Source organism: Oncorhynchus kisutch, linkage group LG13 (genome assembly GCF_002021735.2).
Source record: "Oncorhynchus kisutch isolate 150728-3 linkage group LG13, Okis_V2, whole genome shotgun sequence".
Taxonomy (NCBI): Eukaryota; Metazoa; Chordata; class Actinopteri; order Salmoniformes; family Salmonidae; genus Oncorhynchus; species Oncorhynchus kisutch.
The window spans coordinates 27,903,052-27,928,468 of NC_034186.2; the positions used below are offsets into that span (position 1 = coordinate 27,903,052).

The following is a 25,417-nucleotide window of genomic DNA, read 5'->3' on the forward strand; positions in this document are numbered from 1 at the left end:
CTTTGGAATGAGGCACTGAAGCGCCATCTGTTCTTCTCTTTCTTCCTTAGACACTTGGAAGAGGAGGGCCACTGCTGGGCCAAATGTCCGGCCATTTGCTATGGGTACACCTAGGAGTGGAACCGTCTCTTTGTCAGGGTGCTTGAACTGCGCCAACCATAAGTGGCACCGAGCAACACTGTGTTGCCAAAGATTTTCCAACCATCTGAGCATTGCCCTGAAAGCATTGGATGAGCAGGTCTGTAACTGTAGACAGTTCTTTCATGGTCTAAGCATCATAGAGGCGTTTCTGCAGCTCCTAAATTGCTACGCCTAGCGGCTGAAACAGTGCTTTCATGTGTCCTGCGTAGGAAGCGATCAGATGCTCTGCATCGTTTGTTAGGCTGCTCTTGGTCTGAACTGTGATGGAGAGAAGCAGGCAGAACAAGCAAAGCAAATGATTTGTCCATACAGGGTAAATGCTCAAAACCATTCTCATCTGCACCATGAACTGTAGCTAAGCAAGTGCATATGTTTGACATGGCAGGGGTTCTGTAATTTGGCTTGCTCCAGGTGCATTGGAGCTCACGCACAAAGTCTTTGAACAACGGGATGGTTGTCTCAGTCTTTGAAGAACTGAAGTGTGTTCTTACCTGAGGCTGGGAATTGTTTTTCCAACTGTTTACATGGGTGGAACGACATCCTGTGTACAACACTTCACTTGAGAGTGAAGTGTTGTACAGAGAAAATAGTATAAAAAAATTGTTTTTTTTGTTTCGGGGTGTCTCGGTGTATTATTTTTTTATTTTTTTTTATTTCACCTTTATTTAACCAGGTAGGCTAGTTGAGAACAAGTTCTCATTTGCAACTGCGACCTGGCCAAGATAAAGCATAGCAGTGTGAGCATACAACAAAGAGTTACACATGGAGTAAACAATTAACAAGTCAATAACACAGTAGAAAACAAAGGGGGGGTCTATATACAATGTGTGCAAAAGGCATGAGGAGGTAGGCAAATAATTACAATTTTGCAGATTAACACTGGAGTGATAAAAGATCAGATGGTCATGTACAGGTAGAGATATTGGTGTGCAGAAGAGCAGAAAAGTAAATAAATAAAAACAGTATGGGGATGAGGTAGGTGAAAAGGGTGGGCTATTTACCAATAGACTATGTACAGCTGCAGCGATCGGTTAGCTGCTCAGATAGCTGATGTTTGAAGTTGGTGAGGGAGATAAAAGTCTCCAACTTCAGCGATTTTTGCAATTCGTTCCAGTCACAGGCAGCAGAGTACTGGAACGAAAGGCGGCCAAATGAGGTGTTGGCTTTAGGGATGATCAGTGAGATACACCTGCTGGAGCGCGTGCTACGGATGGGTGTTGCCATCGTGACCAGTGAGCTGAGATAAGGCGGAGCTTTACCTAGCATAGACTTGTAGATGACCTGGAGCCAGTGGGTCTGGCGACGAATATGTAGCGAGGGCCAGCCGACTAGAGCATACAAGTCGCAGTGGTGGGTGGTATAAGGTGCTTTAGTGACAAAACGGATGGCACTGTGATAGACTGCATCCAGTTTGCTGAGTAGAGTGTTGGAAGCCATTTTGTAGATGACATCGCCGAAGTCGAGGATCGGTAGGATAGTCAGTTTTACTAGGGTAAGCTTGGCGGCTTGAGTGAAGGAGGCTTTGTTGCGGAATAGAAAGCCGACTCTTGATTTGATTTTCGATTGGAGATGTTTGATATGAGTCTGGAAGGAGAGTTTGCAGTCTAGCCAGACACCTAGGTACTTATAGACGTCCACATATTCTAGGTCGGAACCATCCAGGGTGGTGATGCTAGTCGGGCATGCAGGTGCAGGCAGCGACCGGTTGAAAAGCATGCATTTGGTTTTACTAGCGTTTAAGAGCAGTTGGAGGCCACGTATGCTTCGATTCCCTCGGTATCGGCTTCAGATGCTTTGAGGAAAGGTTATACTTACCGTTGACTTTAACCCGTCATACTTCGGGGTCGAGACTCGCGCCTAATTAGGTATCACGGACCGGGCTGGAAACTCCCGCCTATATGAAGCTATCTGACTGGCACAGTCAAGTGTGGACTGTCAGTCTCGGCTTTGGTGGACTCAGTCAAGCGAGGACCGATAGCCTACAGCACTGCTGAGCTCTGTAATCATAGCTACGATAGTTATGTCTGGCTAACTTAGCTAGCTAGCTACAAGATAACTTCTGAAGTAACGGGAAAGACCCGAAGCTAACTAGCTAGCTAGCTAACACAAAGATGGAAATGCCCGACAAAAAGCTATAAAAGTTAGCTAGTAGGGCAGGCACAATAACGAGAGGGGAAGTAAATTAGATTAGGTTGTAGAGCAAAATGTAAAACACCATTGTGTTTGTGAGAGTCTCATCTTTTCATAGAGTGGTCATAACCGTTCGGACGATACAGACATTTTTGTGATTCTCCCTACTGCCTCTGATCTGGCGGACTCACTAAGCACATGCATCGTTTGTAAATTATGTCTGAGTGTTGGAGTGTGAAATTATGTATCATTTTACTTTTACTTTTGATACTTAAGTATCTTCAAAAGCAAATACTTTTACTCAAGTAGTATTTTACTGGATTACGTTCACTTTTACTTGAGTCATTTTCTATTAAGGTATCTTTACTTTTACTCAAGTAGAACAATTGGGTACTTTTTCCACCACTGGTAAAAGGTAGAAGCAGTCGCAGCACATACATTTGTGGCCTGGAGGTGTGGAACCTGGCAACAGGGTCATCATTCCAAGTTGCTGTGTGTGCCTAGTACTGGACTCCCATGATCCACTGTGGCACCATGTAGGCTTTTTTCATGGGAGCTGGTAGCTAGCTGTATTGTATGGGTGTTTTACAAGTGTTCAGTTGTTATTGTAATTGTCCTATTTTTTTGTAGTTGAAAAGTCACCTTTACCTTGTAAAGTGTTTTTCAATGTGAATTCAAATGAAAATGTGGATTTTTACATAACAGATGTGTTCATTTTTTATTGTGCAGCAAGTTGTCCAAGTCATCCATGGTTCTGTTACTCCGGCAGTTTGATGCTGATGGGAGAAAAAAACAATATCAATGAAATGCATTGAAATCACTTATTAGCGCAAGTGTCAATGGCCTTCCAAACCAAGTTTTCATGGTATTGATTCTAACTCAATGTATTTGTGTATTGATTTCTCAAGATTTCTCAAGAAAAGGTAAAATACTTGTAACAAGCGCAATGTCTGCCATTCTGTATGAACAAATGTTTCTTTGTATGTAAGGGACACTTTTGTGACTCTACATTTAGCTGTAGTCAACAGAGCATTGATGGTAATGATCAATTAAATGTATCTTTATTTAACTAGGCAAGTCAGTTAAGAAGAAATTCTTATTTTCAATGACAGCCTAGGAACAGTGGGTTAACTGCCTGTTCAGGGGCAGAACGACAGATTTGTACCTTGTCAGCTCGGGGATTTGAACATGAAACCTTTTGGTTACTAGTCCAACGCTCTAGCCACTAGGCTACCCTGCCGCCCCATGATGATGTTTCTTGAGAAACTCTTGCTTGGTTGGTAGTGGGACAGGAGGGACAAGTCTGAGTCTTTGGGGATTGTTGGCACTGTGGGAAGAGATCAAACAAATTGTTACTTCAATAGTACCCGGTACAACGCAATGTCTTATTCCCGTAAACACCCCACTGTATCCTGTGCATATACCAAATAAATGTTGATTTTGATTACATAATATGGATGGAATGAGTAAATTATAATGAGAACATATGTACCGTTTATTGATTCAACCATCAATGCTCTGTTGACTACAGCTAAATATAGAGACATTAGCACCAAATAAGTCAGTGTCAGTCACAAAAGTGTCCTTAGCATACATAGGACGTGTTGGTGTGCTGTAACCAGTGTAACGTGTTATACTAACGTTCCATCCTATGACTTGATGAGCCATAGTCCACCAATATGTCATGCAAATGAACCATTGTTTACTTGACTGACCGCTGGAAATCCATTCAGTCGTTCTGGTGGGTAGTTCACACTAGGTAGGAATCAATGCTTTATATAGACAGGAAATATGTGATGTAGAGGCAAAAATAGCGAGCTATTTTCCGTGATTACGAGCAAAATAATTATTTCTTACCTTAGCTGAGGCTGTACAAGTTCTCGAAATCAGACTGCCTCGACCAGTATCTCCCTGAGAAATGCATGTTTGTGTGATTATTTTATAGCTAGATGCATTGTTTGAGGTGGTCCTGGGCCGAAATTGCTGTCAACCTCCTAACATTATCATCTACAAACAAATCAGCACATTAGAGGCTGTTGTCCTACTGTGTACACAGACAGTAGCAACAGCATCAACTTCTGGTAGAGAAGGCAAAGAGCTAGTACGCTCAACTGAACGTTCAGTTACACTACAATTAGGGTGTGGAAATGTTATACCCCTTAGATATTAATTTAGAATCCTCCAATCCACTTGTGCTGTAGCCTACTCCCGATCGTCACATTTGGACACACCTACTCATTCCAGAATTTCTTTATTTTTACTATTTTCTACATTGTAAAATAATAGTGAAGACATCACAACTATGAAATAACACATATGGAATCAGTTAAGAACAAATTATTATTTACAAGGAAAGCCTACTCCTTCATACCCGTTGGGGAATTGAACCCCGGTTTCCCATGTGCCCTGCCCCCACGACACAGGGAGTCTTTAGCTAAATAGCCCAGTACTGTACTGCCGACCATCACGTTGTACAGCGCCATATTTTCTGTTCCATTCTAACGGAAACCCAGAGAGGTTTTCATTTTTCTTGGAATAGAACGCCATAATATTAATCAAATTAATTAACTTCTTGGCACACGGATCTCTTTAGCGGGATAATTTCCATCAACAACCGCTGAATTGTGCCATATTCCCCAAAAATTACTAAAAATTTTTATATTCATGAAATCACAAGTGCAATATAGCAAAACACAGCTTAGTTTGTGTGAGTTTATCGATCACTAGACAAAACATTATGAACACCTAGCATCAAAGTATCTTGGTCACGAAAATCAGAAAAGAAATAAAATGAATCGATTACCTTTGATGATCTTCGGATGTTTTCACTCACGAGACTCCCAGTTACACAATAAATGTTCCTTTTGTTCCATAAAGATGATTTTTATATCCAAAATACCTCCATTTGTTTGGCACGTTATGTTCAGAAATCCACAGGCTCGAGCGGTCACGACACTGCAGACGAAAATTCCAAATAGTATCCGTAATGTCCACAGAAACATGTCAAATGTTTTTTTATAATCAATCCTCAGGTTGTTTTTAAAATATATAATAGATAATATATCAACCGCCACTGTCACTTTTTCAATAGGAGAGGGAGAGGCAATGGCTGCCCCACTCTGTTGCGCAAGCAAAACTCATGCGAACACCCAGCTATCCACTGACGCGATGTTATCTTTCTCGCTCATTTTTCAAAATAAAAGCCTGAAACTATGTCTAAAGACTGTTGACACCTTGAGGAAGTGATAGGAAAAGGATCTGGTTGATATCCCTTTAAATGGAGCGAAGGCAGGCTATGGAACATGGAGCTTTCAATATAGAAGCCACTTCCTGGTTTGATTTTCCTCAGGTTTTCGCCTGCAATATCAGTTCTGTTATACTCACAGACAATATTTTGACAGTTTTGGAAACTTTAGAGTGTTTTCTATCCTAATCTGTCAATTATATGCATATTCTAGCATCTGGCCCTGAGAAATAGGCTGTTTACTTTGGGAATGTTATTTTTCCAAACATAAAAATAGTGCAAGTACTAGTCAAAAGTTTGGACACATACTCATTCCAGGATTTTATTTATTTAGACTATTTTCTACATTGTAAAATAATAGTGAATAGGTCACAACTATGAAATAACACATATGGAATCAGTTAAGAACACATTCTTATTTACAAGGACAGCCTACTGCTTCCTCCCCTTCAGGGTATAGAACCCCGGTTTGCCAACATGGAAGACTATGGAATGCTTCTCAAAGATGCCCTCTGGTGGTCAAACTAGCACTAACTTGCATTAACAGAAAAAATGGCTGACAATTAAATGATGTGCCACAGAATGCTGCGGCAGTCCGCAAGGTGTGCCGCAATATGACACCGCTTTTAAAGGAGGAACCACTGTATACATCGACTTGAAATCACTGGCCACTTGAATAATTGGAACACTAGTCAATTTAATAATGTTGACATATTTTGCATTAATCATATGTATATACTGTATTGTGTCCTATTCTACTGTATCTTAGTCTATGCCGCTCTAACATTGCTCATCTGAATATTTATATATTCTTAATTCCATTCCTTTACTTTTGTGTTTATTGTTAGATATTACTTGTTTAGATATTACTACACTGTTGGAGCTAGAAACACAAGCATTTCGCTACACCCGCAATAACATCTGCTAAACACGTATGTGACAAATAAAATTTGATTTGATCACATCAACAATTTGAATAGCTAGCTTTAGCTAGCTAACGTTAGCTAGTTGAAATAAAGGCATTAGGCATCTTGTGGGGTTTATGCAGTGTAACTACATGATGCTATCATTAGATTCCTTACATTAAACACACTAACGTTAGCAGCTAACGTAGCTAGCAGGCTAAAAACGCATCACAACAATTACCTAATGTTACCAGTCCATTAGAATGGTGGCCATTTTGGCATCGCTCTTCCACCTTTCAAAATTAATTCCAATGTTTATCCGGTTTCTGGATTGGTCGTGAGCAATCTTTTTATTGCTCCCTTTTTCTGTTTTGGGGTCGAGTTGATTCAGAACCGAGAATGATGCTTGTTGGCTTCTTCGGCTTTGTTTGTTTCTGGTGGCTGTAACGTTAGGTTGCAAGTGATTTCACTTTCCCTCCAGCTCCGGGGCACCAGGGTCATTTGAGTAGATGAGATTAGCGCAAAGACACACCTTGCCCAGAAGACCAAGCGGCTCAAGGCTCAACCATCTTGTTTCCGTTCAAAGTAAAAATACTAAGCAAGAAGTGGGGCGGCATTGGGTCACCCACAACCTCCTGGATTTCTTCTTTAAAGGTGCATCCAGCAGTTGAAACAATAACAAAGCGTTTCCCCGCCCCTGTTTCAGTAAAAAGCTGAGGGATGGGGCTGGAGAAATGTAACCACTCTCAAATTCATAGACAGAGCTATGGATGCAAATTATAGTTTTAACCATGTTTTGAGGCTATATAGTGTTTGTTTACATTTACTTGTTTATGAACATTTGAGTTCTGATGGGTTACGACAGTTGAGCTAAGCTCATGAGGTATTAATAAGTTATTTTCTTCAAGAATCAATGGGTACATACCATGAAACCAAAATTCTATGTAGCAACTGCAGATTTCCCCTTTAATGGTTAAAGGTTGCGAAAAAGTGACTACTGGCCAGTTTACATTCATACCAGGGTCCTGGAGAGCTGCATGGGAGAAGGCTTTTGTTCCATCCCAGCACTAACACAACTGATTCAGATTATTCAGACTCTCCATTTCTCTCTACGTTGGACACAGGTTTTTTAAGGAACCAACCAGAACTGCAAGTGTGAAAACAATTTGATCCACATGTAGAAAAGACTATGTGAAATAATCCACTGGTTATTCATAGTTAGACTGGCTGACAATTTAGGAGAACGGAGGCCTTTTTCAGTAAAAAGCAACATTTTACTTGAATCTATAGGTACTACCAGATAACTATCAACAGACTGTCAGTTTCATTGATTTTAAGCATAAACTGCAGCATGGCTACTTGCTGTTCTTTTTATAGCTACTCCAGGAAATAACAGTGCAGTACCACAGTAAACATAGACCTTTACAGCATTTCCTGGAAGAGTGAACACTGCATCATATTCTGTTAATGTTTACATAAGTTATATCAGTTTCAGAGATAATTGATTGAGATTTGACACACAAATATATAAAAACATTTTTTAAGGTGTAAGGTGACAGACAGATAAGGTCACAGTAGTGTCATTGTGTTCTAAATATCATACACTAACACACACACACTTATTTTTTTAGATCAGCCGTAGATTTTTCCTTTCTGATGAATCTGGGAAACTCTGCGGTGGGCCGTGCGTCACGATGCGGCCTCTTTTCCACCCAGTCCACACAGCATCTCTTATTGTGTGTGTGTGTTTCCATGTAATCCACCGAACATCTTGTCTATCTTCCTCCTCTTACACGGTTGCCCAGGGATGTGTTTTTGTAAGGGTCCATTTGCAGCATTTCAATGTCCTTTTTTTTGTTGCTCTCGCTGTCTCTCTCTCTCTCTGTCTCTCTCTTTCCGTTGTGACAGTAACATCACCTTGTCAGAGGCAGCAGACCCATCTTCACCACACGGGTCAGCTGACATCCTGACATACTACACTACCTGTTTATGTGTGTGTTGTAAGGCCTTAACCTTAAATAAAAACCTGCCTCCCATCCAGGGCCGGCTCCAGGCATAAGCAGTAGTTAATACAATTGCAACTCAGTCAGGGTCCCAATTTACTGTTGAGAGTTAGAATAGAAGGATACGCAAGGTGAAGTTTGAAATCTGGTTCTTCATCAGCAATTTTTCGGTTGTTATGTCAGTCCCTGATGGTCACTCAATGAGCAATGTGAGCTAACAAATTTTAGATTGCTGGCTAGACTAACCAATCTAAACTTGTAGAAAATCATGGGAGAATACCAACCGCATGCCCAGGGGCCCTGATTTTGTTAGTCATTATCACTCAGATATATTAACATGGCACAAGTCATGGCAAAATGTGTAGAATTGCAGGAAATTAGAATTAAACTGCAAAGATTTCTCTACCCTCAATGGCAAAATGGGTAGAATTTCAGGGCAACCAAATCTCGCTTACGTCCCCCAAAAGGCTTGGGCCAGTCCTGCTCCCATACCAGGCACTAACCAAGCCTGCACCTGCTTAGCTTAACGTCAGTAGAAAGCCGGGCTTCTATCTTACCCTCAGTCCAGACTAAGCCACTGTTTCCCCCTGATCTAACCAGTCTTTCAGAGGTACAGTATGCATTTACTGTGTTAGAGTTTAATCATCATGATTGCATTTCAGTGTTCTCATGATGGCAAACACTCCAAATAATGAATGCCTGGACTCCAACCAGGTTGATCATTAAACAAAGGACCTCTGAGAAGAGCCGGTCTAAGGTGTGTCTGAGCATGTTTTCCAAGACCTCTGATAATAGTGTGCCGACACAGCAAGAGCTAAGCTGGTCAGTTACATGGTTTTGGCCCTCATCTACTGTTCCCAGCAATCACACATGGGCAACCACCCACTGACTTGTGTGTGCGCATGCATACGTGTGTGGTGGTGGTGTGTGCATGAATGCATGCGTGTGAAGGTCAGTAAAAACCTTTATATATATGGTCTCTGGTAAATACCCCTCCAAACCACAAAGCAGTAGCTCCCATTAGGGGCTGTACAGCAGTCGTAGTTGTGATATGTTTAACCAGGATGGGATGTGGTGACAGATGAATCACTCTCACACAATCCGGTACCATGATGCTTTCTCTCTCTTCTCCCATCTCTTTTAAAAATGTTTCCCAATCAGTGATGCTGATTAACAGTCAGTGATTTAAGCACCAAACAGCTTGAGAGATCTGCTTCCAGTTAGCGGGTTGATATAGGTCAGAGAGACAGAGGTTGGTACTGCATGTCTGGACATGCTCTATCAAACAACTATTCTACTGAAATCCCCCAGGTGGTAAAAATATTGCACATTTTTCCAGATGACCGTTTACTTCTGAGGTCTGATATGCAGGGTAGAACAAAATGCATCGACTGTCCACATTCAAGGTACAACACATTCAGAACAGTTGGACACAACAAATCTTCAGGTCTCAGGCAAGGTTACTCATCATCCCACTAGCATCCAGTAGTTCACTGAACCACCAAGTGTAACAACCACCTTGAGCATAAAAGTATAGAGTGGAGTGAACTTTGGGATGTAGGGTAGAGTTGAGTGTTAGTGCGGGAGGAGATCACAGAGAAAACCCCCACCCCCACAGTAATAAAACAGACATGGAGACATTTGAGATAGACTTTGTCACAGGGATAAACTTATCTGGAAGAGCCCACCTACTGTAACCCCATACATCCCCCCTTCTGATATCGGTGTGTGACATGTTTTTGCTGTCGCTGACTCATAATGAACCTGAGAAAGTGCATTAAACAAAAGAGCGAGATGCGGAGGGAGAGAAAGAACATGAAACCAAGCATCTCTGTAAAACACCATTCCATGGAAAATAAAGTGTGTGTCTGCGCATGCGGGTGTTATTTTGGCACGCAAACAGCTGAGAACTGGTATAAGTGGAAATGATGGGTGGATGCAGGTCTGTGCTGGAGCCGATTCACATACAATCACACATGGGGAGACACCCGAGGACTGTATGTGCATGTTCCTCCCACTCTGATACTGGGAGACCAGGCCTGACTCTGGGTATGAGTGGACTGTTATCACACATCAATGGTGTGTGTTTGCCATCTTCCCCCCAGAAATGGAGAGAAGGCCCATTCTCCAGTAGTGTTGTCCAGGGGACTCCCCTCTGTATGAATGTCTGTATCTGACAGCTGCATTTCAGCTCTAACACATAAAGTGAGGTTTTTACAGTTAGCTCAACAAGGAAAGACTTACTGGTAAAAGACCCTCTTTGTGACATTAATAACCAGAACATGGACTGGTTGCCATAATTAAAGGGTTAATAACACCTCAGACACAAACAATATTCAGGCCAGCCAGTCACAGGAGGAACTTCCAGAGATCAGTCTGATTAGAAACTATAGGTCATGAGGCTACCACCCACCAGTCATCCCACACAGCCGTTCATACTGTTTTCTATCCTCTAGCCATACATCTGTGATTGTAAATGCATCTCTCGCTTTTAATCTGTTACCACCAGGCTATGCCACAGATGACCTCAAGACTGTTTGTGCAAGATAGTAAAGAGAGGAAAAGTGGTGGCATCGGTTGTCCTGTCTGGTATGTCTGTATCTAGAGGTTTCTACTGTAGTGATCTGGCTCCCTCTAAAGGGAGGAACAGTAAAACTATAAGTTGTTGCAAATAGAAAGAGTAACAGTTGATAGTTTGAGCATCTTTAGACCCTCTATATAGGAGCATCTATACAAAGCCTGTACAGATAGATGGAAGCTATTCATTTGACCAGTAAAATTGAGTTGCATGAAAAGTGCAGGTTTTCAGTAAATCATGAATCTAATCTGCATTTCCTGCAATGTAGGAAGATTCTCAGGAACAAGTGCGATACATTGAATATCCTACATCTGTATAAACCACCTGTTTTTATACAAAACACTGAAATACCGAATATTAAAAAAATTACTTTTTAATGTTGAAAACATTACATTCCTATAAAGCCCCAAACTTCCCATCTTCCCCCTCCCTGTCCCAGATTCTCTCTAAAACGTCAGTAGCATACTCAACTAGAGTATGGCACCCCCTACCCCAGGTATAGACAACTAGATACAGCTGCCGGATGATTTTTGTTGGAGCAGATGGTCGGGGGGGCTGAACATAATAATGAACACTGCAAATTGACCACAACTAAGCTCAAAGAGATTGTATTTGAAAATAATTTCATACCTTGATTAGATTGACACGACAACATCTCTTATGATTTGTCAGAATATTTGGGAACAGATCTCCTAAATTACAATTTTTTTTTTGCAGGATTGTGATTTTAGTATTTTTTGACCAAAAACTGATTGCGGGACGTTTTTTGGGTGACCGACTCCTGCCCTACACTCATGCTCACACATTCAGGCACACACATTCAGACACAACACTAAATTCAGTTAATTTAACATTACAATTCTCATAATTATACTCTCTCAGTAATGCTATTCAACAGTTCGTTATGTACACACTGGTAATATCTCAAAGGCTACCCTATTCCCAAAATAGTGCACTAGTCTTGACCAAAGCCCTAGAGTATGTAGCCAACCTTTAACACCTCATTGGCCAGTTTCTTAGACCCAGATCAAGTCGAATCCTGGAGTAAAAAAAGCATGCTTAATGAACAATCTCTTTTGAAAGTGCTTTTAATTCAGAAATAGGAATAAGGTCTGAGAAACTAGGACCAAAACTAGTACAATATATATTGAAATAGAGCAGCATGAGACATCCATAGTCAGTTGGCAGATTCTGAAATTAAACACAATTCCCTCCCTATACAGCGCACTACTTTTGGCTAGAGCCTTATGCACTATATAGGAAATATGATGTCATTTCGGACACAGACACGTCTGTTTGTTAGTCACAATCAGACTGACCACAAAATTCCCCTTGGTCATTTAACCAGTCTCCCTCTACACTGTCAGTCCAGTGGATTTTGCTGGGAGTGTTGTGTCCACATGGAGTGGGTTTTATGGCTGTGTGAGCGACCCCTGCTATCCTGAGTGCCGCTGGGTTGAGTCCTATGGCTTTGGTTCCCTCGTTATTACTGGACGAGAGAGGGAGGGTTTGGCACGAGGTGTGTGTGTGTGCAGAAGGCAGAGGAGAGACATTGGGGATACAGTTCCTCAGATGCCATTAGGTTCAAGTGTTCTAGTGTGGAGGGAAAGTTTGTAGAGGAAACCACTTCCTGCTGCTGGAGTCATTTCCTGTCCCATTCTGGGAGGTCATGAGACTTGGAGCGGGAGTGTGGGAGGGGGTTTATCCTCCAGCTCCTCCTACCATGGCTCAACCCTCTCTCTCTCGATCCCTGGGTGAGAGCTTCTCCTTTCCCTCGTCTCTCATCTATCCCTCTCTCTTGTCCTCCACAGGGGATGGGACAGGTCTCTCCTCTTTTCCATCCCTCTCTCCTGTCCTCCTTTAGGAGTGTGGCAGGTTCAAGCGGTCCTCTATCAGTGTGTTGTCAGGGCCCTGTGACTCCACACACTGCCGGATGGTTGCTATGACACCAGACAGACGTCTGTCCAGGGCGGCCAGGTGAGGCTCGGCCAGGACGGGGTTGATGGGGTCAAAGTTCAGGGCCTGCCTCATGGCTGAACTCAGAGCCCCTGCCCTCAGTAGGTTCAACCTATTCCACGTAGACATACGCACCCTGACAGATGGAGGGAGAGGTGCAAGAATGTAGAGAAAAAAACAGCTCATAAACACACTGCAGAAAGGAGAAATGGTTCATGATTACTGACAAATGTTGGTATTTTCTCTGTGTGTGTGTGTGTGTGTGTGTGTAAACTCACATGCAACATTGATACAGAGAGGCCAAAATGCTTCTTTCGTCCAGAGCTGCATTCCCAAAACTACAAAACAAGAAAAAAACACAGTAAGATTGGTTAGACACTACAGATGTGCATCTCTACCGTTCAAGACGATTCGATAAGTAACTAGATACATGGGCTCCGGTACAGGAACGATACATTTTGGTTTGAAATGATTCGGTAAGATTTGGTTTGATTAGAGGAACGAATCAATGCGATTCAGTTCAATGCGATTCAATGCATTTGTTGCATAAAAACATTAATTTCCCATTCTAAATTAAAATCGGTTGCTGATTAACCTTATGAGCTGGGCCCCTCTGAGCTGGACTTCTGTGTGTGTGTAAATTATATGTCTATTTATATATAGACACCTGAGTTGAGCCATAAGGGAAACTGGGCGTCTACACCACCCCACTTTCAGTTAGGGGAGGACAAAGTTAGCTTTTTATCCACCCACCCATTTAAATAAATAAATCATCTGAAATCCCCATCAACCACTAATTCATTTGTCATTTTTGCAGATGAAATGTGTTAGAGCTAGTAATGTATAAATACTTATCTTTAACAATTAGCTATGACATAGCCAATGAATATATAGCGCAACTTTGGATTTCATCCCAGTCTCAAATCTAATGGCAGCCTGTTTGGAAATTGACACAGTGAGCTTCTCTTCTTCAAAAGTGATTGCTGTATTCGTTATTAAATTATCAACTTAACCAGTGCATAATTAGGACATCGGGAGGTGCAGGAACAAAAACTGGGCGCGAGAGGGGGGGGGGGTGACCTGGGGAGCTCTGAGGTACCGGAACCCATTAAAAGAAGCATTGCATGCATATCATCACATTTACGTAGTGGCAGAGTAGTAGAGTAGAAGCGCTTACAGAAGTTGCACACAAGGGAAAATGTTAGTAGCCTACAGACCATGAAAAATGTGGCCTTATACAAACCTATTTCATGCAATTCTCTGTAATTTTACATGACTGGAGACGTTACTAGAATCTTTAATACCACACAAATGATCGAAATGACACTGACAAACTGAGATCGATAAAAACGACCTAGTCTTGAATCCATCAATATCCTTGGCCTAGGTGTGTGGAGACATATAGGAAGCTACAATATGAGGAGGAAATTATTGTCCTAAAAATGCCTTCCAGTTTCACCGATTCCCCAAATGATGCGCAGCTCACTCGCCGGTGATGCCAAAAGCCTATCTGTTTTACTTTGTAAAACAATATTTGGAAGTTGATGAGATATTATGGTAGCCTACAACAGATAAATTATAGTCTTCTCTTTTCAGCAGGAGCCATTTGCTTTCCAACCTGTGATTTCCATGATAGTATTTGAAATATTGGGAAAGGTTTGTTGTCTGCATGCTGTTCACTGACAGATTTTCAGCACGTTCCCAACTGTAGGCTATGCCTTGTTATTGGGCATTTTCATGGTGTAGTAGGCTATTCTGAATAATTAAATGTCTTTATGAACAGATGTAACCAATGTGAAATGGCTAGCTAGTTAGCGGGGTGCGCGCTAATAGTGTTTCAAATCGGTGACGTCACTCGCTCTGAGACCTTGGAGTAGTTGTACCCCTTGCTCTGCAAGGGCTGCGGCTTTTGTGGTGCGATGGGTAACGATGCTTCGAGGGTGGCTGTTGTCGATGTGTGCAGAGGGTCCCTGGTTCGAGCCCAGGTAGGGGCGAGGAGAGGGAAATATGCTATACTGTTACATTGATGCTGTTGACCCGGATCACTCTAAACTTCACATTTTAGAGTAGCCTTTTATTGTCCCCCAGCACAAGTTGCCCCTGCGTAATGATCATGCTGTTTAATCAGCTTCTTTATATGCCATACCTGTCAGGTGGATGGATTGTCTTAGCAAAGGAGAAATGTTGGGTTGGGTTAAATGTTGAAGACACATTTCAGTTGGACAACTGACTAGGTATCCCCTTTTGCTAGTTGAAAAGTTGCTAATTAGTTAAAATGCTAAAGTTTTCTGATGAGATGCAAACACACAACCTTTGGGTTAATAGATGTTCGCGTTATATGCCAACCCACCTTATCGGTTAATCGTTACATCCCTATTAAACACCTGCATACACAATGTCATAACACACACAGCTCAGCAGTTTAATCAACAGGATCAGAGAGAAAAGAGTAGGGGTGTAATGGTACACATTCATACTGAACCGTTTAGTCCTCTCACTGTCAATTGCGTTTATTTTCAGCAAACTTAACATGTGTAAATATTTGAACATAAGATTCAACTGCAGACAAACTGAACAAGTTCCACAGATATGTGACTAACATAAATGGAATGTGTCCCAGAAAAGGGGGGGGGGCAAAATCATAAGTAACCGTCAGTATCTGGTGTGGCCACCAGCTGCATTAAGTACCGCAGTGCATCTCCTCCTCATGGACTGCACCAGATTTGCCAGTTCTTGCTGTGAGATGTTACCCCACTCTTCCACCAAGGCACCTGCAAGTTCCCGGACATTTCTGGGGGGAATGGCCCTCATCCTCCAATCCAACAGGTCCCAGACGTGCTCAATGGGATTGAGATCCGGGATCTTCGCTGGCCATGGCAGAACACTGACATTCCTGTCTTGCAGGAACTCACGCACAGAACGAGCAGTATGGTTGGTGGCATTGTCATGCTGGAGGGTCGTGTCAGGATGAGCCTGCGGGAAGGGAACCACATGAGGGAGGAGGACGTCTTCCCTGTAACGCACAGCGTTGAGATTGCCTGCAATGACAACAAGCTCAGTCCGAAGATGCTGACACACCACCCCAGACCATGACGGACCCTCCACCTCCAAATCGATCCCGCTCCAGAGTACAGGCCTCGGTGTAACGCTCATTCCATCGACGATAAACGCAAGTCCGACCATCACACCTGGTGAGACAAAACCGCAACTCGGCAGTGAAGAGCACTATTTGCCAGTCCTGTCTGGTCCAGCGACGGTGGATGTGTGCCCATAGGTGACGTTGTTGCTGGTGATGTCTTGTGAGGACCTGCCTTACAACAGGCCAACAAGCCCTCAGTCCAGCCTCTCTCAGCCTACTGCAGACAGTCTGGGCACTGATGGAGGGATTGTGCGTTCCAGGTGTAACTCGGGCAGTTGTTGCCATCCTGTACCTGTCCCGCAGGTGTTATGTTGGGATGTACTGAGCCTGTGCAGGTGTTGTTACACGTGGTCTGTCACTGCGAGGACGATCAGCTGTCCGTCCTGTCTCCCTGTAGCGCTGTCTCACAGTACGGACATGGCCATTTATTGCCCTGGCCACATCTGCAGTCCTCATGCCTCCTTGCAGCATGTCTAAGACACATTCACGCAGATGAGCGTGCGTTGTAGGCCATGTGAACGCTGCCTTGTAGGCCATGTGAACGCTGCCTTGTAGGCCATGTGAACGCTGCCTTGTAGGCCATGTGAACGCTGCCTTGTAGGCCATGTGAACGCTGCCTTGTAGGCCATGTGAACGCTGCCTTGTAGGCCATGTGAACGCTGCCTTGTAGGCCATGTGAACGCTGCCTTGTAGGCCATGTGAACGCTGCCTTGTAGGCCATGTGAACGCTGCCCTTGTAGGCCATGTGAACGCTGCGTTGTAGGCCATGTGAACGCTGCGTTGTAGGCCATGTGAACGCTGCGTTGTAGGCCATGTGAACGCTGCGTTGTAGGCCATGTGAACGCTGCGTTGTAGGCCATGTGAACGCTGCGTTGCAGGCCTATGCCTCAAGTAAATCTGACTATTCTGTTAAAACAACTTGAGCCCATTCGCACATTGTTATCAAAATGTAAGTCTTAATTGCCGAACTTCAAACTGTTTTAAACTTTCGTGAGGCGCAGCCGGGAAGTAGTTCTGTACGATGGCGAGTGGTGGAGTCGATAAACCAGAATTAGAGGATCCTCCATCATTTAAATCTCAAGTATAGGAACATGTTTGGCTTCCCAGACGATTACAATGGCGATGGACAGTTACAAATAAAACGTTAACAGTATGTCACCACGCCACAAGTGTGCAATGCTGTCAAGGCAAAGGGTGGCTACTTTGAAGAATCTCAAAATATATTTAGATTTGTTTAACACTTTTTTCCTTACTACATGATTCCATATGTGTTATTACATAGTTTTGATGGCTTCCATATTATTATACAATGATTTATAAGCCAGGCACATTTAAAAGTTAGGCTATCCATTATAGACTTAAGTTTGTTTGCTCTATCCAATTAGGCTAAGCCCAATTCACACGGGACTAGAGAACATGGGTTAAGTAATTATTACCCCAGAATGTCTTATTCTAGAGGATGATTTGGATGGGATTCAATTTTCCAACCCCCCCCCCCCCCTGTAATTCTTTGTTTTTTCCCTTTAAATTGACAGAAGTTTGGTGGTTATTTTCTTGGCGTGAAGATATTTCAAGTACAGGCGATAACAGGGCGACACTGATAACTCGAGCTTGGTTCCCTAAAACCAAACCTCTTTGGTATAGTGTCGCCATAATATTTGAATGGAGTGTTATGAGAATCATTCGTATATTTTAGTGATCCGCAGTAAGACGTCCTAAATACCCCCCAGTCTTCAGAGGTGAGCTAAACAGTGCCCTTGCACTTGATGCGTTTTTGAAGGCTATGGATGTGAAAGTTAACTTATCATTTCCAAACATTTAGGTCAGTTGTATGCTGCTTTGCGATCTATTAACAGCAAGGGTTACATTAAATAAGCTCAATATTATTTACAGGTGCATATGGCAATATTCTAATCATACGCACAAAACAAATGAACAAAAGCTTTCACTTTGAAAGTTGACACAAGCCCTTCATATATATTCTATACGCAGCACTTCGTTCAATTTATCAAATCAGTTGTTTTCTTGCTCAAACCGTAAGCAACACCTGTCAAACTGACATTTCTCTCAAAACACAGTGATGTCGATTTGCACGGGACTAGTATTATCAGAGGACCTTGGCGTTCGCCAAAAAACAGTAGGTTATACTGACTGGAATTGTTACTCTCCAGCCATGTACAAACAACTGACAGATGCGGACAGGACTAAAATTACAGATGTGGTGTTTTGTGCACATAATTACATTACCCGATCTCCCCCAGTAAAACTAACCCCGTCTGAATAGGGCTTAAAGCAAGGGCTGTTTCCTCGTCTCTGCTGCTGCTGCCTCCGCCGCGTTGTTCTCAAACCCAATATGTTGCTTCATTTAGCTATTATGCAGATAGCAACATAAGGAAAGGCACAAATTCTACAGCTCACTAAATATAGTTTTTTTTAACCGCAGACAGCGACCATACCCAAAGCGGGAGAAAGTGCATTTGTTATAAAATAATACTAGATTTATTAGTGTTGCACCATTATTATTTTTTATACATAATATAACCATATAAAATGTCAGTATCAGATGTCCCTGTAGCCTCCACAATGGATTAGTCCACTGTGACAGGCATGAATCCGACAGGTGTCTTGGGAACCATAAAAAAAACAATCGACCAGTCAACAAAGGGGTCAGCCCTACGCTCTTTATAAGCGAACCAAAGCAGGAGGTTTTCAACCAATGCATCCTCTGTTTCACTTAACAGTGACAGCCCATCACATTACCCCACAGTGGGAGATGTACCATGCTAAAGACATGCCCCCTTTATGAGAGTCAAAAATGTGCATCTGACACTGAAGGAGGCTGTGTCATGGTTCGTTCGTAACCAAGTGAGAATTTACCATGACTGGGAAAAATCCACTTGAACAGCTCTCAAACTGGTAATTACTTGTGGCAAACTTGTCCATTACCAACTTCTCCCATATGGTTAACTCTGTCACCTACTTAGGAAATGATCTCTATAACAGCATTTTCAGCAGTTAAATTTAACAAAACATTATTTATAAAAAGCAGCCTATTAAATGTGTTTTTTGAACTCTGTTTCCAAGCATAATCGCTGCACTTTTAGTTTATGGTTGACACAGCTTGTTGAACATTAGCCAATCAACAGTTCTCAACGAGTTCAAATCACATGAATGCATACAGCTGGTATTACGACTTCACAACTGGTTAATTCCCACCACCAACATGCAGCATCAGAGTGGAAACTTGAGAGGTCAATCAGAGCAATCCGGGCACAAGAGACAATGCAGGGAACATTGTGAATGTTGAACATTGTTAATTTTCGCTGTACCGAACTGTAACCACAATACGTACCAAACCGTGGGTTTGGTGAACCGTTACATCGCTTGAAAAGAGGAGTGATGTGTGGGATGTAGAGATGGAGACAGAGAGAGGTCTTCTTAGTCACATCTAGAGTACCTAAATGTGTTTATACCATTCATGTGCTAACATTAGCTACAATAAGTAGAGTGTGTATGTGTTCCACCTCTTTGCGTTATCCAGCAGAATGAGCATGCTGGCTCCTCCATCGTCTTGGAAACTCTCATAATGATGTCGGTCTGCGTTGCCGATGAGGTAATCAAAGATGGCCGTGTCGATGACGTCCAGCAGTCTCGGACCAGCGTCGTACGGAGGCATCTTCTTTACCGCATCACAGTAGCTCTCATCATACTCCCACCTACACACACACACACACACAAAATGAATACTCAAGCACACACAGTTAACATATACACAGACAAATCGTTAATACACACACCTGGCCAGTTTGCCCTCCCTGTAAGTGCGTCCCCAGGGGTGTCTATGTTTCTGGAGCGGCCAGACATCTGGCAGCCAGAGAGTTAACGATCCCTCCATGTTCTCTCCCTCCGCACATGCGGGCTCACTCTCTCTACAGTAGTAACACTTCCCATAGAAACAACTATTATTACCTAGAGAGAGAGAGAGGTTAACCATTTCCATTTAGAGAGATCCAGCCCACTGCTGCTTGAACCCAGACACAAAACATTATCTTATCAATGTTTAAGGAGTGGCATACCTAGACGCAAACATATTATGGGTGGGACCGAACAGAGCCCTGTTGTGTGTGTGTGTGTGCTAGCATCTCACCCTGCATTAGAAAGGTACTGAGTAGCTGGTCCGTGGCGACAGGTTTGATTTCAGTCCTCAGGTTGACAAACCTCCCTACCACTAGGGGTGCTCTCCTGAAGCCCAGGATCCTACAGCAGACACAGGACAGACACTCAGATACAACTAACACCAGTAATCAGATTCCCAATCCCGAATGTAAAATGTATATATTTATGCATAAGACCGATACGCGTGTGCACGTACCTGTCCAGGTGAAAAGCTGCCACCTCTGCATTGTGTCTGTCATAACCTGCATATGGCTCTCCTTCTACCATATAGTCTCTACTATACCTAGAAAAAGAGGGAGGAAGGGAGATGGAGGGAGTGATGGAGAGAGTTATCCTCTTACATAAACCAGAGTAAAAGCACAGTGCCTATTCATACATAAAACCAGACAACAGACAGACAGACAGAAGTCTGAGTGAAACAAGGACATTCAGTTCCTGAGGACTGTTCAGCAGCACAGAACCAAAGAATGGAGAGTGCATGTGTGTTTCCTCGCTCTCACCTCTTGGGTTTAAAGACCACTTTCTGCCCCCCGTCCAGTACTAGCAGAGCTTTGAGCTGGGTGCCCTTGTAGCCCACGTCTGCTCGCTCCACCCTGGCAGTGCCCAGCGCGGTGAGGACGGCTGCCAGCTCGGGGGTCTCCTCAGGGTACACCTCCCTTGGGCCCACCCACTGGCCTGCCACCTCCCATGGAGACTGGAGAGTGTGTGTTAAATGGGCACCGCGGGAGAGAGATAGGCCTGCCTCCATCTGATAACACACATGGATAGAAACGTTCATTCATAGCCTACACGCAGGCACCAGCTACAATAAATACACACTGACACAAAAACACAACCCTACCTTGCGGAAGGCTCTGAGGTCTCGTCGGCTGGCTGCGGACCCCTCTCCTCCGTCCAGCAGAAAAAGTTTGGCAAGCCCCAACAGGAGTAGCACAGCAACCAGTACAACCACACGCTGCTTCAACTTCATCTCCTCTGCAACCTCAGACACCACCCCTGACCTGTGAGTCCCCCTCTTCCCCACCTCACCCCTAGAACATGGCACCTGCCCCCCCTCTAGTCGCTTCCCCCTCCCAGCTCCAACAAACACCCTTCTGAAGGGCAGGAGGTGTGGATCTCTGTCTCACCACAAGACCCACAGCTAGACCAGGCCCCTACTGTACCAGCAACCAGCCTGTTGGAGGTCAGAGAGGACATTAGTGATGAAAAACAGTTAGATATAAAAACTTTAACTTGTTGACAAACAGAAAAAGCAGGAGCCAAGATGCTGGACAGGCTGGTACATGATTGACAGGCGCATGATGAAAAACTAATGTATAATTACTGGGCTCAATTCGTAACAGATTACAACTCTAATCTGTGTCATCGGAGCTGAGAGAGACACCCATAAGGAGCCAAACTTGACTGATTCCTGGATCCACACCCGGGGTTTTAAACAATCACTTTACTGACAACATAACACCCTGCCTAACCCACTGGCTGTTCTCCCACTAGTTACAGGATCAGTTACAGGATCCATCTAGCCTATCACTCCCTGTCTTTCAAAACAACATTTTATGTTTTGATATCGGATAACACCTTGCTTTGGGCTGTCAGACAGTGACCCTCGTCTGTCTGGCTCCACAGCTCCAGGCAAACTGGAATATTAGCCTGTCCTCTCCCCCAACAGAGGAGAGTTGAGTTGGGGTAAAAGAATCAGGACAGGACATGAAGGCTCCAAAGCAGGGCTCCTCTCATACAGACCCACGTCAGTTGAGATGGATGCATTGATCGGTTGGTAATGGTCAGGACAAAGATATTGATCAGATTGTCCATAGATGGGGGTTGTTGTGCTATTTGGGGCAGATAAGCAAACTGCCTGCAACATATAAAATGAGCCTGCATAACAATGGAGATACCATATTCAGTAAGATGATGTAACTGTATCCAACTATCTAAGCTCTCCATAACTCAACAACGACAGATAGCCCTATCTAATGTGAGCAACTTGTCCTTGCCAGAGTTATGTATTTATTCTAAATGTATGGCTCTGGTCCTTGCCGTATGTCAAAGTGCCACTGTCAATGTCACAGAATCATCATAACTAACAACAACTTTCCAGTCAGCTGGAGGATACAATTGCCACCCTCAAAAACCGCAATTATGTTTCCACTCAAATTAAAGGGCTGTCATTTGAAAGGTTATTTAGGGAGCCCAAAATAGACATGAAACGGACTGGAGAATTAATATTTGAAAAAATACACACTATACCAGAAAGTGTATGTACTAGGTAGTTAACTGAGTACAACCCGTGAATTAGCCGGCTAAGTTAAACATATAACCAACCCATGTCTAGCAGTGCCGGTGGCCACAGGCAGGAATGACTCGAGTTGCATTCCACACAATCGGTAATTCATGGGACCAACTACATACACTTCCCACTACTGCGGAAACTCTACGCTAACAGTAGTTGGCTAGCTAGTTGTTTGAAAATCGCAAAGGCCCACACGGTTAGTTTGGCATTTAGCAAACGCTTTGTTGATTTTAGAATACATCTGCATCGACAGCTGCTAACGGTACCGTATAGTCCGTTTTGCTTTCGTCCAGCAATGCAGTACTGGTTAGCTAGCCGGCTGGTTAGCTACCCGGCTAATCGGGTGGTTAGCTAGCCGGGTGGTTACCTAGCTGGGTGGTTAGCTAGCCGATTAGCTGGGTGATTAGCTAGCCAACTAGCAAAGAAACGGTTAGCTATCGAAGTTCTGCTACTTAGAAGTACAACCTGTCTAGTTAGTAGCTAACGTATTGATAGCTGACGAATTGCATCGATATTTTCCATAGCAAAACTTGCGTTGAAAGCTGACAAGCGTGTGCTAACTAGCGAGCAAGCTAACAGACATTATCAAACATTCTATGAATGTGATTAAAAGGCTACTGATTACTTTACTGTTAGCTTGCCAACACCGTTGATTGCAAAGAAATAGCTAACGTTACCTCACAACAGCCATCGTATTAGCAAGTCTGATCAAATGGCTTACCTTTGCGATTACGGCTACTAGGTGTTAAACGAGATCAATGTGTTTCGATGTTTTGTGTGAAATTGTGTATTATTCATCGATAGGCTGTCAAAAAAAATCCGCGTTTCGTCAGCAACACTTAAACAGTTGTTCCGGGTCACGGAATTTTTCCAAATAAAAGTCCCCCACTTAATAGTGGAAAAGTGTCAATAACTTGTATTTATTCATGATATGACACATATTTGTCTAAACATAAACCAATGATTCATATTTAAGTTACATTTGCTTAAAATGTGGGCTTTAAAACATGTCCCAAAGTCAGACAAATGTCCTCATTGCGAATCACTGTATACAGTAGAGGCTGCCGAGGGGAAGACCGCTCATAATAATGTCTGGAACGGAGCCAATTGAATGGCATAAAACCACGTGTTTGATCTATTTGATACCATTCCACTCCAGCCATTACCACGAACTCGTCCTCCCCAATTAAAGTGCCACCTACCTCCTGTGATGGAATACATATCGGCGTATAGAGCAAAAACTTTTCTGGCTGGTGCAGTACAAGTATTGTAGGGAATACTTAGTAGGGTAATAATAGAAAAGTGTCATTAACCTGTATTTAACAATGATTCGCATTTGTTTATATTTAAGTGACATTTGCATTAAATGTCGGTTTAAAAACATGTTCCAAGGTCAAATAAATGCCACCAATGCAATACACTAACTATAGTATGAATTACATATTGGCTTATAGAGAGAAAACTATTCTAGGTGCGAAAGTAAAATTGGGTTTGAGATTACTCACTAGGGTCTACAGAATATATATATATATGTACACCTTCCAACAGGTCAACAACCCTGAGCACACAGCCAAGACAACGCAGGAATGGCTTCGGGACAAGTCTCAATGTCCTTGAGTGGCCCAGCCAGAGCCCGGACTTGAACCCGATCTAACATCTCTGGAGAGACCTAAAAATAGCTGCGCAGCGACGTTCCCCATCCAAACTGACAGAGCTTGAGAGGATGTGCAGAGAATGGGAGAATCCCCCCAAATACAGATGTGCCAAACTTGTAGCGTCATACCCAAGAAGCCTCAAGGCAGTAATCAATGGCAAAGGTGCTTCAACAAAGTACTTTGTAAAGGGTATGTAAAGGGTATGTAAATTAAGACATATGTAAATGTCATTTCAGTTTTTTTGTTTATTGCTAAAATGTCTTAAAACCTGTTTTTGCTTTGCCATTAGGGGATATTGTGCGTAGATTGATGAGGGAAAAAAAATATTTGATCAATTTTAGAACAAGGCTGTAGCGTAACAAAATGTGGAAAAGGTCTAGGGGTCTGAATACTTTCCAAATGCACTGTATTGGCCTACAGTTGATTGAATTGGGAACAATACAAAGGGTGGAGTAGAAAGTGTAGCTGGGCATGAAAACCTCAGTCCCCCATGAAATAATATAGATTCTACGGACCCTACTGGGTGTTCCCAACCCCACTTTTACCTCGGCACATAGAATAGTTCTCTCTCTATTAGTCAATATTCAAATTTATAGGCTGACAGTGTTGCATTGGAACAAATGGAATGGGTGGAGTAGAAAGTGTTGCTATGTATTCCATTTACAATGATTCACATTAACTCCACCAATTCCATTGGCCACAAAGGCCAGCAACAATCCTTTATTCAGAGCCCCCTGATATATAATTTCTACAGACCCTGCTGAGTTTTCCCTACAATACGTTTACTGCAGCACCCAGAATAGTTTTTGCTCTAAAAACCAATATTCCACATACAATGATTCTCACAGTTAATATAAGGATATCAGTCAATTTAAATGAATTCATTAGGCCCTAATCTATGGATTACAAATGACTGGGCAGGGGCATAGCCATAGGCCCTCCCACCTGGGTGCCAGGCCCACCCACTGGGGAGCCAGGCCCAGCCAATCAGAATGAGTTTTTCCCCACAAAAGGGATTGATTACAGACAGAAATACTCATCAGTTGTCTGGGTGGCTGGTCTCTGACGATGCCACACTTTTAGTAGCCACACGTGAAGGTATCGGATGTGGAGGTCCTGGGCTGGTGTGGTAATACGTAGTCTGTAAAAAGCTTTTTGTGTGTATGGAACATTTATGGGATCTTTATTTTAGCTCAT

At 43.0% G+C, this 25,417-nt stretch overlaps 1 protein-coding gene across 2 annotated transcripts; it reads right to left on the minus strand.

Annotated features, from left to right (window-relative positions):
* Positions 1-11,358: 11,358 nt before the first annotated feature.
* Positions 11,359-23,418, minus strand: fam20b (FAM20B glycosaminoglycan xylosylkinase). 2 transcript variants are annotated; one of them, XM_020499241.2, is made up of 10 exons: positions 23,287-23,418; positions 21,114-21,446; positions 20,773-21,020; positions 20,469-20,555; positions 20,244-20,353; positions 19,894-20,065; positions 19,621-19,812; positions 19,449-19,479; positions 13,236-13,295; positions 11,359-13,093 (listed from the first exon to the last, which is right to left on the minus strand). In XM_020499241.2, exons 2-10 carry the CDS (start codon positions 21,240-21,242, stop codon positions 13,070-13,072), a joined length of 1,053 nt encoding a protein of 350 aa, XP_020354830.1. In that variant the 5' UTR covers positions 21,243-21,446; positions 23,287-23,418; the 3' UTR covers positions 11,359-13,069. The 2 variants fall into 2 exon arrangements, with proteins under 2 accessions (XP_020354830.1, XP_020354829.1); XM_020499240.2 differs by lacking the exon at positions 19,449-19,479.
* Positions 23,419-25,417: the final 1,999 nt, after the last annotated feature.

What these genes read in the sequence shown, in the direction of transcription:
- fam20b (XM_020499240.2), bottom strand. Translation starts at nt 21,242, where the DNA reads ATGAAGTTGAAGCAGCGTGTGGTTGTACTGGTTGCTGTGCTACTCCTG. An exon ending in GTGGTCTTTAAACCCAAGAG is followed by an intron (nt 20,556 to 20,772) that starts GTGAGAGCGAGG and finishes CTCTTTTTCTAG; the next exon opens with GTATAGTAGAGACTATATGG. An exon ending in TCTCTGTATCAATGTTGCAT is followed by an intron (nt 13,094 to 13,235) that starts GTGAGTTTACAC and finishes TCCATCTGTCAG; the next exon opens with GGTGCGTATGTCTACGTGGA.